This window comes from Vanessa atalanta, chromosome 14, assembly GCF_905147765.1.
Source record: "Vanessa atalanta chromosome 14, ilVanAtal1.2, whole genome shotgun sequence".
In the NCBI taxonomy this organism is placed as follows: domain Eukaryota; kingdom Metazoa; phylum Arthropoda; class Insecta; order Lepidoptera; family Nymphalidae; genus Vanessa; species Vanessa atalanta.
Window position 1 is genome coordinate 6588970 of NC_061884.1, and position 16253 is coordinate 6605222.

The 16253-nt window shown below is 30.2% G+C and overlaps 1 protein-coding gene across 1 annotated transcript in view; it reads right to left on the minus strand.

The window, feature by feature from the left end:
• Positions 1-16253, minus strand: part of LOC125068759 (semaphorin-2A) — a 173630-nt gene that overhangs the window by 124035 nt on the left and 33342 nt on the right. The window contains exon 2 of the mRNA XM_047678063.1: positions 7580-7720. Coding sequence (XP_047534019.1) covers positions 7580-7688 — 109 coding nt within the window. The 5' untranslated portion in view covers positions 7689-7720. The remainder of the gene's footprint in view (positions 1-7579; positions 7721-16253) is intronic.

Genomic DNA, 16253 nt, shown 5'->3' on the forward strand with positions numbered 1-16253 from the left:
TGTTTTTCAAATATACGGCCGTATTTGCACAAAACTTATTTTTTAGTCTTCTGTGTCAAAGAGTAGGCTGGCCTTTTCAATGAGAGCCCTATTTGCTCTCTGACAAACATTATTCTGACCAGGCTTGTATGTATTTATCTTGTGGTGTATTATACATGTTTAATCAGCTAGTTCTCCATTTCAGTATGACAAAACTCACCACCGTTGTCCATGCGAAGTTTTCTTATTTTATTCTATGGGTTACGACAATTAGTTTTAAAATATCTTAGCAATGTATTTTGGATACTATTTAACCAAAAAAAAAAACGACTTCTTAAAATTCATAACCTTCTTTTCTCCCTTTTCAAAAGTCGGATAAAAATTCAATTTAAATTCATTATTTTATTTCAATACTGAATAAAAGCAATATGATTTACATTTAGAAAATCTCAGTGTCTATTGTATTGTCAGTAGTGTCTACGTACTGTAAGCCTATAAATTATTTTAATTAAAATGTTTATTAATAATTCTTAAAGGTTGTATAGCTTCTTGCTATTGAATTATGTTCAATCATATAATTTTATTAATGTAATACATACTTTTTGGTTTGACGTTTTTATAAATAAATGTAGAAAAAGTTTTTTTTTTTTTTTAAATTTAACATTGGAATTGTTAAGCTTTGTTGAAAAACGGAAGATAATGGATAATTGTAGCAAAAACTGGAAAATATAAATATTGGAAACTATTATATTAGTTAATTATTTCATGTTCCCGTTTTCTTGAAGCTGGATCTTCAGTACGTTTTTAATCCACGTGTGAAATTGGTTGACCACTCCTTTCAACTTTAGCAGGTTAAGAAAATATTTTTAAAATTCCGTTTTTCTTTTATTTTGAGTAACTGTTGATATGTGCTTGATATCTGTGCGATCTTTTGTTCCTGTTTTACTGCCAATATACAACTTCTTGATTTTATTTTAAGTTTATACACTCCTCTTGAGTCTAGTATCTGAACGATTTTAAAGTTATCATTAACTTATATTCCTTTTTAAAATATAACATTTTTAACGCACGCCACACTTAGCTTTGTTTCAAAATATGTTGTTGTAATTATAATTGGTATTTCTCTGGATCATAGAACTCATACTCTTGTATCGTTTACAAAACTTAGGGGTGACGTTTGCTTTATTTATCCGGTTTTTCTTTGACATCGATCGTGTACTTGCATCGGAGTCAGTGTACCATTCTTTATACAAATATGTTGTCTAGATAAAATTAAAAAAAATGTGTTTAGTTTAACTAAAAGGGCTTAATTTAACGAAAATAGCAAAAAAATCTTAGCCCGTGCAGCTGAGAGTCTTAGTCATATTTTTTTCTATCATTTTGATATGTAAGTAGCCAGGTATACATACAAACGTATAAAAGAATATTGAAAATCAAAATATATATATATATATCATATTGCACGTAACTTTAATCAAAGCACTTTTGGTTTTAACATAACGTCTGCTTTTCATTTCACTTTACATAAACGACAAAGCATTCATAAAAATATGAACGTATCAACTAGTTTTAAAAAATATATATAATACCTTTTTTCAGAATATCGTAACGACAGTAACATAGTATTTTATCGTCAAAGAGAGACGTTGCGGGAACGCTTCCTACGACCTGTTTGCATATGGTTACTTTAAGCGCGTTATTCTTTATACCTATTGTATATTACGGTCTATCGATACGACTTTCATGTGATCCTATTTGAAGCGTATATTGAATATCGGAAACGTATTTGGGGTTGAAATGAGATCTCTTCCTATTGTTTTCGAGGCTCCACTTGATCTCTTGCGTTAGAAGTTTGACGGCTAATTTCCTTTGTTTTTTTTTGTGATGCAAAATCTTGTTATTATATATAAATATTGTTTGGGTTTTGCTGTTTATTTTTCTCTTCAAACAATGATGCCACATATCTAAATGATATATGCTTAGATTTTTTAATATCTATTCACAATTATATGTTCATTTACCGTTTTAGAAATTGTAATTTCAAGAGCGTCTGCTCTTTATTTTACCGAAAATGTGATATTTCCTAAATATCGAGAGTTTAGCTTCTTAATTGTTTTTGCTTTACGAAATAACAGTTTTAAATTTCTATTCGTTTTAATAAATGGTAACCGATAGCTGAAAATTATCAAATAATCAAAATAATTTCTGAAACAAACAGTAGTAAAGTAATAAGCCGTTAGACTATAATACTGTCACTAAAACTTTCCTCATTTGACCAAAGTAGTTTTCTTTTAAAGAAAAAGTATCATACGTATCGTTTTAGCTAAATGCCCATAATAAATAATGGACGTGTGTTATAATTTTCGTATATTGTTTGCGACGGAGAATAACAGTTATTCGTGTAAAGGACGTTAATCATCGCTGCTTGTGGCGTCCCGCGAGACACGAGACTTTCCGCCGCAGAGTGGATTTTTCGTTCATTTCCTCGAGGACATTTTTGTTTCCGACTCTTGAATAAAACTGAAATGTTATCAAGCAACACCATTCCTCCAGAAATAGCTCGGTTACAACGCGGGTGCGTTTTTTCTTTGTATTATAAATATTTTCCGGAGAATTCCTTTTTATTATCAGGTGTAAATATTAAATATAAAACATGTTTAGCGACTTTTAAATAAGAAGAAGGTTATTGGTACAGTCTTGTTATTTTTTGTACATATGTTCCTCAATAATTTCGATGATTTTAAACGGATTTTTATAATTCTTTTTTATTTGGTCGACTATAACTTTAGAGTACTATTTTAATTTGAAAAAAGAAAAACAAGGAAAGGAAAGAATAGAATATAAGTCAGAAGCTATTGGTTTATTGTTTGTAATGTGTATGTTAAATGTGTAATTCGACTATTGTGAATTCATCTGAATAAATAATAATAATATACTTTGAGGTTTGGTCTCAAACTATTGAAAAAAAAAACTTGCACTAAGTGTATAAAATTATAATTTATCATATTTATTCGAAAAATGCATTTTGAGAGATATAACTGTATGTAATGTACGATGACACTTATTTACTTCTAAATGTTATAAAATAAAACACTCCAAAAATTTTATGTATTGTATGTAATCTTAATATTATTAATAATATCTAATCCTTATCCATATAATAAAAATATATTCCTCTTCAAATAATAACATATTTTATTTCTAACATATAATAATATATATTATTTCCATTAATAAGCTAGAGTAATCTACGTATTTGACAGCACAGTATACACGATTACTCGTCAGTCAATCAGGCGTAGGACGTGCATCATTTGTTTCAGCATCAAACTTTCCCCACGGCGACCTCACAAATAACAAAGTGCTTGCAAACAAACGAACATTTTAAAAGTTACCCTAATGGTTAGGGTGATTTTTTTTTCAGAAAGTAAAGAAAAACAAAAGTACAACGCTTTTTAAGGTGTTGAATTGAATCGAAAAAGTATTTCTTGTATTTTTCTATCAATAGTTATTCCTTAATTCAAATAAACGAATTATTTCTTTATATATTACATAATTGGTAATTATTTATTTCCATAAATTGAGTACAAAAAAAGTGTGTGTCGTTTGCAGGACTAGAACCCACAACTATTGGCTTAGATTCACGTGTTCTTACCACCGGGCTATAATCGGCTTTCGAAAACATGACTATCATTAAAATATTCATTACAACAAAACATACAAATGAAGTGGCTCTTTTACAAGTTGTTTAAATGAATTCGCAATATTGTTGCGCGAGTATAATTCTAGATGAAAACTTTGTAATTTCTGTCTTTGCGGGCAAATTAGTTTGGGCGAAAGTCAACCGGCTGTATCTTTTATGAGAAGACCAATATAAATTTGAAACAATGTAACCAAAATGTGAACGCGGAGCTCGGAGAATCATATCTTAAATGTGGGTTTGTTTGTTTGTTACGTTTTCACGCCTTAACTACTCAATCCATCATCATTACGTTTTTAAATACACGTAGGGGTACAAAAAAGGACATAGGGTATCTACCTTTTGCCTCACCATAAATAGGCGGAAACTAGTATAAGATAAAATTAAAATAAAAATCTTTAGTTGAAGTAAAAAATCATCGATGACTTATTTTTTTTTTAATTTTGTCATTCAAATTTAAACTACTAGATACTTATTTTAAAAAAAAAAATTAGAGGCCCAGCAACATAGCTAAGTAATAGTATCATTAATTTAAAACTATTTATTCCGTAAAAAGAAATATCCTTAAAGTAAAAAAAATATTATCAGATTTTACTGAGGATAAGTGACATCCGCATCGTTTCTTGCTTGCATGCCAACTTATAGCAAAATAACAGGCAATTTCATCTCACGGTAAGACACAAAGCCCTCTTGTAATAAGAGCGTTCAGCTTATCACGTTCCTCCACTGCGTGTTTGTAAAAGAATTTAAAATTTCCTACACATATTTCATGCTTAGCATGTTAAGATTTTTTTGCAATAATATTTAGTTTTTTTTTATCTATTTTATAGATGCACAAATATTACTGCAATATTTTGACTAGTGTTGAACAGAATTGATCTATCGAGATTCGTCGACGTGGTTTTTTTTTCGGGCGTTATAAAAGTAAATTTTTAAGGTCGAAATAAAATTGTCTAAAACTATCTGTATTTCTATTATGTTAAGAGTTTTGAGAAACACAAAGCGTCGTAAAATAAACAAATAAATCGTAAAAGGTAATAAGTTATTTACAATTAAGTCGTTATACATACTGTAGTAATACATAAGTTGTTTTAAAACGAATTTCGTTATACACTATTGGATGTGGCTGGCGAATAACGGTCGCCAATGTCCAACGTATGAGTGCACACCATTTGTCGCCAACATGTTACCATCTATACTTTTAATTGGCACCAGTAGATCTACTGCCCTATTCGCCAGGCATGTTGATGTGTGGAACAAGTTCATGTGGCAATTCCTACCATTCGTTTTGGTGATATATCTGCTTTGAATGCAGTTGCGAAAAGTGATCCTATTTATTACTAAACTAGGACAGGCTTTTTTACAAAATTCAGTTGGATATTTTATCGTATATTAAATAAAAATTATTTTTGAATAAAATTTAAAATCTAGATCTTAGAATCGGGTTCAAGTTCAATCTATCTACTTAATTTAATATAAAAAGTAGTATACAATTTTCGCTTTTAATTTTCATAGAATACAGCGGCTATTAAAGTCATGAATAATGCATTTGTTTATACATAGTTAAATGTATATAATTTTTTTAAACTGGAGTTATTTATTTTTGTGAAACTTATTTAGTAGAAAGCAATAGAAGTTATATGTTCATATACAACATTTATTTAATTACTTAACACTAAAAATATTTATTTTACTTTTGTCAGTTTTTGTACTGGTATTATTAAAACTTAAGGTATACCTAATAATATGCCTGATACTTGTAAGCCCACGTAAGCCATTTGTTAAGCTAAACTGTACATCATCTAAGTATATAGGTACGAGTGGTAATACGATTACTCTTTTTCAAAGAACTTCATAGTCTGTAGAAGAGGCATACCTATAAAAAATTGATACAATAGCACAGCTTGTATTTATGTTTGTATAGATGATAAACGATCAGGAAGCTCACGTGATGGAAAGTGGTGCGTTGCCTTTAAAAAATGTGTAGGCTCCTTTTTTGAAGGTTCCCAAGTATCGGTTTGGAAAAACCGCAAAAAATAAAAGAACCGCTTAAAAATCGCGCGGTTGCGGATTTTCGTACAGATGGAACGTATATGGTTAACATTAAATACTTTTGATAGTCCACACTGTTTGTGTAGTAAGTACTCATACAAGAATGTAAGACAACTAATTTCGAATTCCGGGTTATACTACTAATATTTTTTGGCAGATATTTGTTTATTTATTTAATTGGAGAACATACAGCCATTGATAAACAAAAATAACAAATACTTAATAACTATTAGGCCAATAACAGTTCTCACATATAACATTAAAGAGACTGAGAATAGGAAAATAAAAGAAAAAAAAAACAAAAATGATAACAACAATACATACAAAACTAAGTGTCTGTAATAAAAAAGCTAGTAAGTCCACAAGGTAAAAATTTAAAAATCACTATGTCTTTGCAAACATTTCTGTCATGTATCGCTTAATACACGACAAAAAAAAATTGCTAAAGTGAGTGAGACACTTCATCCCATAATTTGAACACAATCTTTGGAATCTGTAGTTTTACAAGCTATACCAAAAAAGTTACTTTCAGTACTTTTACAAGCACGAGTCTCATAAGATCTGATATTTCATGGTTGCTACGCATTGACAAAGATGACAACGCATATTACCATGTTGTATCTTTACAAAAGGACATTCAATTATCGCAATAATCCCAGCACCTCAACAATATAAAATATCTAAAATACTTTCACTTTAATAAGTCAAAGCAAGCTTGATGTCATTTTTAGTTATTTACTCTTCAATCGCGATACCATAACCACGTGATCTGAAGCCATAAATCAAGCATTAACCTAAAGGTCACTAGTACATGTCGGTTTTGTTGTACTTGTGTGCTACTAATACATTCACATAGGGGGTTTCTTGGTTATCTGAATGTACCTTTGAACTATTCCTAAATTAAAGTTTAAAAAAAATACTACGCTTAAATAATTTGAAAAAATAATTCTATTAATGATGTTCATGATGACATTTTCATAGCAATAAAATAATTCGTTCATTAGTATGCCGACGATGAGCTCTTAATTGCATCTGTTTTAAGTTCGTGACTGACATCACAAGTTATATAAATTTTACTCATTTAGATATGCATGGCCTTTACGTTTTTCCTTATAAGTATCATACTTTATTAGCATTCTACGAAAACACAGACGAAAGTTGACAAAACTGTTTTAAACAGATATTAAATAATGGACTCGAACCCATTTCCCTCTCAAGTTTTAATTATTGCCGCGACTCATTCCCAGGGAAGCCCAACAACGAGAACAATTCCAAATCCATTCAATTATTCAAACTTTTAATTAATATTAATAGGAGCTCTCACTTTCAAAAGAAAGAACATTGGCGGCAGATAAAAACTCCTTAGAAATTTGCGTTACTTGCAGCTGCGAACTGCGAAATTAATGCGAATACAATAAAGCGTCCGAAAATAGATGAGGAGACGCGAATAAAAATTATTTTGGTATGGTTATTAGTGGTGATGCCTGAACAAAAGAACGTCGGTGTGGGTGCGCGTCCGTAATAAACGCTACGACAAGAGAGATAGGAAATTAAACGAAACTAAAACGAAGTCTTGCATCAGAGGGAGGAAGTTCGGGGGACCGTTCAGCGTGCTTCAAGTCGAAAAAAGTAAATTAGGAGCGGACGCCCGATTTTGTTTACCTTGCTGTGAGCGACAGGTCTAAAAGTTACTTTTTTTTGTAAAGTTAGTTAGGATCAACTTCTGTATTACCTATGTTTCCGTTTAATTTACAATTTTTCTATAATACTTTTAACGTAAAGCCTAATTATATTAGATACATTTCAGAAATCATGGGTATCATTAAAATATTTAAATTTGTACCATACCTTTAGGCAATGGCTCTATGACGACTTTGACTGCGTCCACTGCCACGAGGCCTGAGAGGATCCATAGCAAAGCCATACTTCGTATAGGTTGCGTTACTTCATCCATCATCGATGATTATCTACGTCTTCGCATCGCAAAATCTGAAACAAAACATAATAATATTGTAGCTAATATATTCATACTTATTGATAAACTGTTACCAATAAGTAATATTAAATGTTTAGTTATTCATAAAAAAATGCCATTGTTAAGAATAAATAAGGATTCTTTAAAAAGGGACAGCTGTCGTGACGAATACGGACATATTAAAAAGATAAAAAGCAATTTATATCTTTAATTTCCAATTAATCCTTTACTTGAGAATAACTGTATCCAAAATTTTCGGATTTGCATTTATGAATAATAACTGAAAAAGTTCAACTTCGCAAATCCGTTCGTTTCTTTTCAATATTATAAAATTTGGCAAATAAAGCGTCCAAAAAAATATATTTCCAAACTTGATTTCTTTTTTCAGAAAGTTTTTAAGGTGAAATGAGTTTATTCTGGGCAAAGGAATTTGCATAAATTCGATTAGGAATATTTCCCTGAAAATTCATGACTTCCTTTGATATTTATAAATTAAGACTTCAAAAGTTACGATCATAGTGATAACTGGTTTTTTCTGGGACGACGTCTTAGTGCTCATCTTAACTTTACAAAACCAATGTCACCTCTAAATTTAAAGTCACTTGAATTACAGTGTCTACTGTGCGGTCATTTATCTATAATTTTTTTATATATAGATATAATGTGTACATATATATTTACATTACGTGTTAGTAACAGTTCAAGAATTTCATATGGCTTGTAGCGATGCAATCATCAGAATTCTCGTCGTCGAATAATCACATGGACATTTAGGCGCTAATAATTACGTTCAATCCTTTGAGCCAGCCTTTCTCACGACGAGAGTGATGGAGAAATCTGCATTTTTAGTCTTTGAAAGCAAAAAGTAGCCCCTATTGGATCACTCGTTTGTCCGACGGTCCGATTTTACGTAGTCATTTTACCCTTATTGTCTTGTCCCCTCTTCACTCTTTGAGAACCTTTTAAAATCCAAGCTCAAGTATGAATTTTACCATATGAAATATTTGGTTGTCAGAATAAAAAAAAATGGTTTATAATAAATTATATTCTTGTTTCCCGATAAAGTGGTATAATTTTAGTTCTTTGTGTATTTTATACATACAAATAAACGTAATCATATTTAAAGCTTGATGAATAACTATTATTTACTTTCTCTTGTTACTATTGACGTTCTCATTCTTATGAAGCCCTTTGAATTAGTTCTGATGATGGAAAACACTTGATAGACTGATTCTGGATTCCTGAGGATGGTATTCTTGTGGAACGCTTAATACATTCGTCTTGTTTTATGCCAGAAAATAATAGTTATATGCCAGAGCTGCAACGAAAGAACAATATAAGGAAAACACTAAAGAGTAAAAAATGTATTCGTATATAATTACATATTGTATCTTTGTGCCGTTTGTAGCTGAAACAACGATCCAAGGGCTTTAGAGTAATAGCGGAAAACCTTTTCTAAATAATATAGCACCTCATATTGTTACCCCCACTGGTGTCTGTTTCATTTTCTTCCAGATAATTGGCATTGCGATTCAACGGAGAAATGTTGTTCACCAATTCTCGCGGTTATGATTGGATTAATTTTTTAAAAAATATTTATGTAAGTTTTCAATGTAAATAACTATTACTATAAATGTTGTTAGGAGCGAATTCAAAAATACACGAAAGTAGCCTCAGTGCCTCGAGAAAATTTGTTTCCGGGTTCTCTAAAATTATACCGTCTTCATCTTAAGAGGAAAAGTAGGCGTTCTAATTACAGCAAACGTGTTTCATGTCTGATTAAAATATCAAACAGGAATTTAGATAGATTTTATACATACAAATTTTAATATTTCTAATATTGCAGCTTAATACAAAACTTTTCATCTACCTGAAACCTAATCAATCGAAACAAATAAAAATAAAAATAAATCCGATCAATTCAAAGATTTCAAATAAGAATCACTTATCACAAACGGGGATTTCCACGTTGGTGATAGTGTAGAAAAAAAAACACAAAAATAATTTTGTTATTATCAATGCAGTTTAAGACAGACTATTGCAAATTCTTAACTGAGTGGCTTAACTCATCTTATTGTGCTATAGGATACAAGAAACTGAATAGAATATTATCTTGCAAGCCTTGCTAATCAAAATTAATTAAAATTATAAAATACACTCAAAATTCACTTTAGGTAGACCGCACCTGAATTTCGTCGTTCGTCGCAGTTTCTCAAATCCTATGCAATAATGAGACAAGCTCCCTTCCCTTTGAAGAAAATTTTTAATGAAAAGCTCTAAAAATATTATAAAAGGGCTGCCGTCTTTTAAAACGTAATTGATCCTAGCGCAGCTTCTTTATTTAAATTTCACTATTTGTTGGCTCGGCTTAATAAACTGCTAGCGAATGGCTTCGGGCCTACCTATACTTTTATAACTTTTTGCGATATTCTATAAACTTTAATGTCGTTCACAAAATGAATGCTTCTTTGCCTGGTTTTTGATATATTTTTTCATTCAGAGCTTGGGAGACCTAGCGTAAATTTAGTTTTATTTATACAAAATTAAAATCACGATGTTGTCATTAAAAACATATAAAAGTCGCAAAGAGGACAAATAGTATTTGTATAGCCACTGATTTCAACAAAGTGTTTGCTTAATCGTAGAATAAAAGTTTTTTACGAGAGTGATTTGGTCGCTATAGGATATTTTTAGTAATCAATTATTTGCTATTAGTTCTTACTTAACATTGCTTACGTGTAATTTTTATTATAAAGCAAATATATTCTAGTCAATTTATGATTTATATGAGTATGGTATTTAGTTCTTAAATTAATGTATACAAACTGGTTATTTTTGTCTGGATAGAGTTTTAATCAATACTAGCTCGTAATCGTAACCTGAATGTATTTCTATATCAAATCTTTACATAGAAGAAAAAAAATAAAAACAATTTTATCCTTTGCGTAATTTAAAAGAGCTAAAGTACAGACGAAAAACTACTTTGTTTTATACTATGTAGAGAAATACAAGTACATTTAAATTGATTCGTTATATTGATTCTAGACGAACAAGCATTAAAAAAACATACAACTTGATAAATTCTTAACGAAATCAATCCAGTCATCATTCAATCCTAGTAGTTATGTCAGATATATATATTCTGATACACAGTAACAGTATTCACTAATAATATTATTTTGAATACAAATTGAACTTTCAAAAAGATTGAAGATTCGATGCTGATGCTGATTGGACTGTATTTTGGTCACACCTAAAAGATTGCTATGAAATAAAAACGCCAAGAACCTTCCATAGTTTACTTACAATACTTACGACCCATATTTACCCTGAAGTTATTTGCCTAGTAGCCTCTTCTAAAAGTTTACCAAGATTAGTTTGAACTTCAAAAGTTGCCTTTTGCTGTTAGGACTCACGCAATAGACAACGCCAAACACTTTTTGTTCGTTATGGTTATCGAAAAAGTTAGTAGGTTGGGAAAGAACATAATATAAGTTTATAGAACGCAGATGGATACCGCAATCGTAACTTTCAAAACTAAAAGCTGGATTCCTTTATAAAGAATCGGCTTGGTAGTGCACTGCATGATCAGATTTTTAATATTATTTTTCTATATTAAGATAAAATTTCACTTCAATATATTTGATTAATATTTATTTATTTAGTTTACACGCAAGTTTTGTTTACATTTTTTATACTAGCCCAGAATTCCAAACTAGATTTCGCTACTTAGATATTTTAGGTCAGTTCCTTGTTTCTTATTAAATTAAGATATTGTCATTTTGAGATACGAGTGTTGTTAAAAATTTTTACCTACTGTTGCTAACAACACATTTTGTGTTATATGAATATTGGTTTATAACCATCCCTTTGAAAAATTATATAATATATATTTGGAAATATTTGTTCAAACTGTAAATTGTAGATGGTAATATTTATGTAAGGATCGTATTTAAAATGTTGTTGTGTAACAAGTAAATTGAACGAAAGATATCGTTAAAATGGCAACGGAAACTGGTAATGAAGTTTTAAATTTCGGTAAGATAGCCACTGGGCTAACCACTGGGTTAGACGCGTGTAACCGATGATTGTGGCTTCCAAACCCAGGTAAGCACCACTGAATTTTCATGTGCTTAATTTATATTTATAATTCATCTTGTGTTCGGCGGTAAAGGAAAACATCGTGACGAAACCTGCATGTGTCTAATTTCAACGAAATTCTGCCACATTTGTATCCACCAACCAGTATTGGAGCAGCGTGATGGAATATGCTCCAAACCTTCTCTTCAAAAGGAGAGGAGGCCTTTGACCAATAGTGTGAAATTTACAGGCTGTTACTGTTTTTTTTTGTCCTCTTACAGACCTTCAAATCTTTAATATACAGTTTTTGTACATCTGTTATAAGTTTACCGCTGTAGACCAACCGAAGATTTATTTGCCAGCTAACTTTATAAAATAAATTATATCTTATACAGATACAATAATAAATATATATAAAAACACTTTATTTAAAAACATTTTATTTATCCTGAATATATAAACGTATAATAATAGAAACGCTAAACTGTAATTGAATTTTTATATTTTGAATTCTTGGCTTATATTATAAAATGACATTTAATATCAAACAAGTTATTTTAATGCAAAGTATTTTTTTTACACTTATAAGCAATAACCTTTGAAATGATGTATTTTGCGAAATCGACGACCTTTGAAAGTCTTTCAGTCGACGTCGATTGTTGACTAAAAGTAAAACGCAAATTAGTTTAATTAATTAACAAGATATTTAGAAGCGACGTCTTATTGATATTCTGTTACATTATGTAAATCTAAATAATTACATTGTTTGAAAACTTACTATAATTATATTTATAATCAATTTACTAACCGTAACTGGTGTTAAGTTAAGAAAATTCTGAAATAATATTATAAGCCGCATAATTTTCACGTCCTAAGTGAAAAATTACTACTACTAAAACTACGTAAAAATATTTTATTTTTAAATTAAAACTTTCCACCGGTAACCTGCGAAATTAGTGGAATGGCTATTAGCAGGGTGTGAAAAAAACGCAATTATGCCCTCGTCGGGTCATTAACAATAGTTTAAGAGAGCTGGGGGCTCCGCAATGCGTTACATTGTAATCACCTGAGAATTATAGCCATAAGTCGAATGTAATTTCGTGAAGCGCCCATTTAATTGAAGCCAATTATCAAATCAAAAGAATCAATTTCACAATACGGATTTATACAATACTAATGAAACTAACAGCCTGCTATAAGAACCAGAAGCTGTCTGCTTATTGACGCAATAACAGTAAACGAGACTCGGAGAAAGCAAAAAGCGGATTTCTTTGAAAATAATCGAACCGGAGCTTACGACTGATAGTCTGTTTGAGACAAAGGAATATTTTCTAGCCTATTATCAAAATTATAGACGGTCGGGAATAAGGTACAGGACAATACTCTCTCGGCTATGTCTTATTTTAATGGCGCCGTCCCGAGAGCCTATACAGCATTTTATGAACAGGACATTGTCTTAGACGCTGTATTGTGAGAACGACTAAGGAGATAATCAAGACGGTAGTTAAATTCTACCGTTTTATACAGATATTGTCCTTAAGTGATGTTATCATTTTATGTCAAACCGACGTCGGATATTAAAATTTCATATCCCTTTCCTACAGATTAGTATTATTGCGATATTCGAACGTAGAATTATTTGAACAGTTTACACTGTTATTATATGTCCTTGGTTACAAACGATTTTTAATTGTTTCAGAGTCCTGTTTTATTTGAAGGATAAGAAACGTTTGAAAATAATTAAAATATTACATCTATTTTTGTTATATATTTTAAGAAAGAACTTATTTTAATAAAATAATCTAATTGAAAACCAACAGCTTAAGTGAGCGACCGAAGCGTTTCTTTCTTAACTAGCTTTTTTCATTTTTATTTCCTTTTTTATATAAGTTCACTTTCTGCTTTAAGAAAAAATTCTTTTATACTTTATATAATACTAAATTACTTAGAAAATTTCAAAGCAATTGTATAATTGAAAAGGAATATTATACTTTGCTAATAACAAACAACAAGGTCTTCGTGGTTAAAAAATATGCTTAGCACCTTTTTTCTAAAAGAGGTTTTAATACTTGTTTAAAAATAATACGTATAAATATTTATGTTTTACTCTAAAGATGGAAACAAAGTAGAAAAAAATTAAAGATTAAATTAAATTATTTGTACGTAATTGAAGTGCACGACGTGTATGTGACAAGTGCTTTTTGTTGTTTCGTGAAAATTATACGGAATTTTTCTTAGTTTACTTAATATAACACCATTGATTTAAATTATTTATCAAGGAATTTAATAAAAAAATCATTGGTAAATTTAATTATTACAAGGTTTACTACTAAAAATCCTAAAAAATTGAGAAATTTATTATTAAAAAATGCATTACCAGAGGTGCATTTTAGAAACACAAGTGTATTGGACGTAGCCCTTTGTACAAAGAAATCGTTTGAGCCTGGCGCTGCCATCAAAGTGACTTCATCTACACACAGAGCAAAGTAAGGAATATAATACAATCATTGAAATGTCGTTATAATGTGGAAATAGTATATCAAATGCTTTTCCAACTCTATGCTTCAAAATATGTAAAAGCTTAAAGCAGGGCTTTTAAATTTTAGGTTATAATCAAAAGTCAATAAATTTTTAATTAAAATCAATTAGGTATTTTAATATATTTTAGATAAATAAAAAATATGGGTACTTATGCCTTTTTTAAACACGCTGCGTGTTCGTGGCTTTATTGTGTTTATATATGTCAGCGCTATTTAGAAATATATAGTTTTACATTTAAGTCGTGTCTTTTTTTTAATTTAGCTTATGAGTCTGTTAAGTTATACTATTATTTCGGCCTCACAGCTATTATGTTTTAATTTAAATTACAATACTCTATATACTATCGAATAAAAAAACATACACTATTCCCAATAGATATTCTCATTATCATCATAAATATTATTTAATTTTTCATAATAATTAAATAAGATTTAATAGACATGTATTGTCTAAAGAAAATTATAAAGTTTCAACAAAAAAAAGGTTGACAGAAATCTCGTATTAAAGTTTAGTTGTAGTAAGCACGCACAACTGTGTAGAAAACCTGCAAGTACATGTATGAAGATAAGCAACTCCTCTACCTTTTAATGAGCTGGTTATCAAGTACGGACGACAAAACAATATATTGTGTTAATATTAAGTCTCTATTAAACCTTAAACTGCCAATATTGTATTATTGAATGCGTTGAAAGTAAATTTTTACACATACATTTAAGTATTTTTGATTATCTGTATATTAAAATAATGACTATTTTATGGCGTTTTAATATTCAAAAAATTAAAATCAATTAATGGAAATTTCCATGTCTATTGTTTTACGTTAAGTTAAACAAAATATTCCTATTTATACAAATATTTTGTAATGAAATTCTTGCACCTCTATTATTTTATTAACGAGCCAACAATATTAATATATAGTATCATAAATACTTACATTACGTTTAAGTGTTATTTTTTTTTTTGGTCGTCCGTTATTTTCTGACAGTAGTACGGTGTCAGTCTAGTAACTCTCAGACGACGACGTTTTAATCCATAAAGTAAGAAAAGTGGCGGGAAGTGTTCACCGCATAGACAATCCTAAACCATTGTTCCCTCTGATTTTACCTACGATACACATGTAGAATGCAGGTTTTTCTTCAAACATGTTGCTAATTTTGATGCGGTTTTTACTAACAATGCACTATAAATGCAAATACTGCTGCAAAGTAACATGAACACGATTGAATCATAAACTACCATATATTTCATGATATAAAAACAATTCGAAACTAGAGTACGAATTGAATAACCTATGGATTTATGCCCAACATTGAAGGCAAAAAATATTGATTTAAATTTTATTACGTCGTTCATATTAACTTAGAGAGGTAAATATGCACGCAATTTTCATCCATTCCATTCCTAATGACTTTCACTGACACGGCGCTATAACCCTCATTTTACACTTTGACGCGTTCACTTACGCCTATTTCTGTAACGATGACATTTTCCAATGGAAGTCAAAACGTAATGAAGTTTAAACAGCAATCTTCCTGCACTATAATAAAGTCCATTATTAAATGAAACTCCGACCACAGCGGGGTGACTTTTGTCTATTCTGGGTCTTCAAGGATGAAGTATATTTGTTGAATGTAATACGACCAATCTCTCTTGTTTCTCTTGGGAAATTGAATCCTGGAGCTGTGATATAAAATTCAAAATAGCTTGCTGGTTTAGATTTACATATGAGTCGCTATCCGCGGTTGTTTTTGCTGTTGGACCGTTTTGTCTATTGGTAATACGAGACTCGGTTCGCACCTTTGAACAACAGAGCCTTCCTTTTTCTCACTTCTGTAAAAAAAACTCAACAATAGAAGCCAGCATGTGTGAATATTAATTGTAGTGTCGCGTCACAATTTAATTTAACGTAGTTCACGTTCATGACTC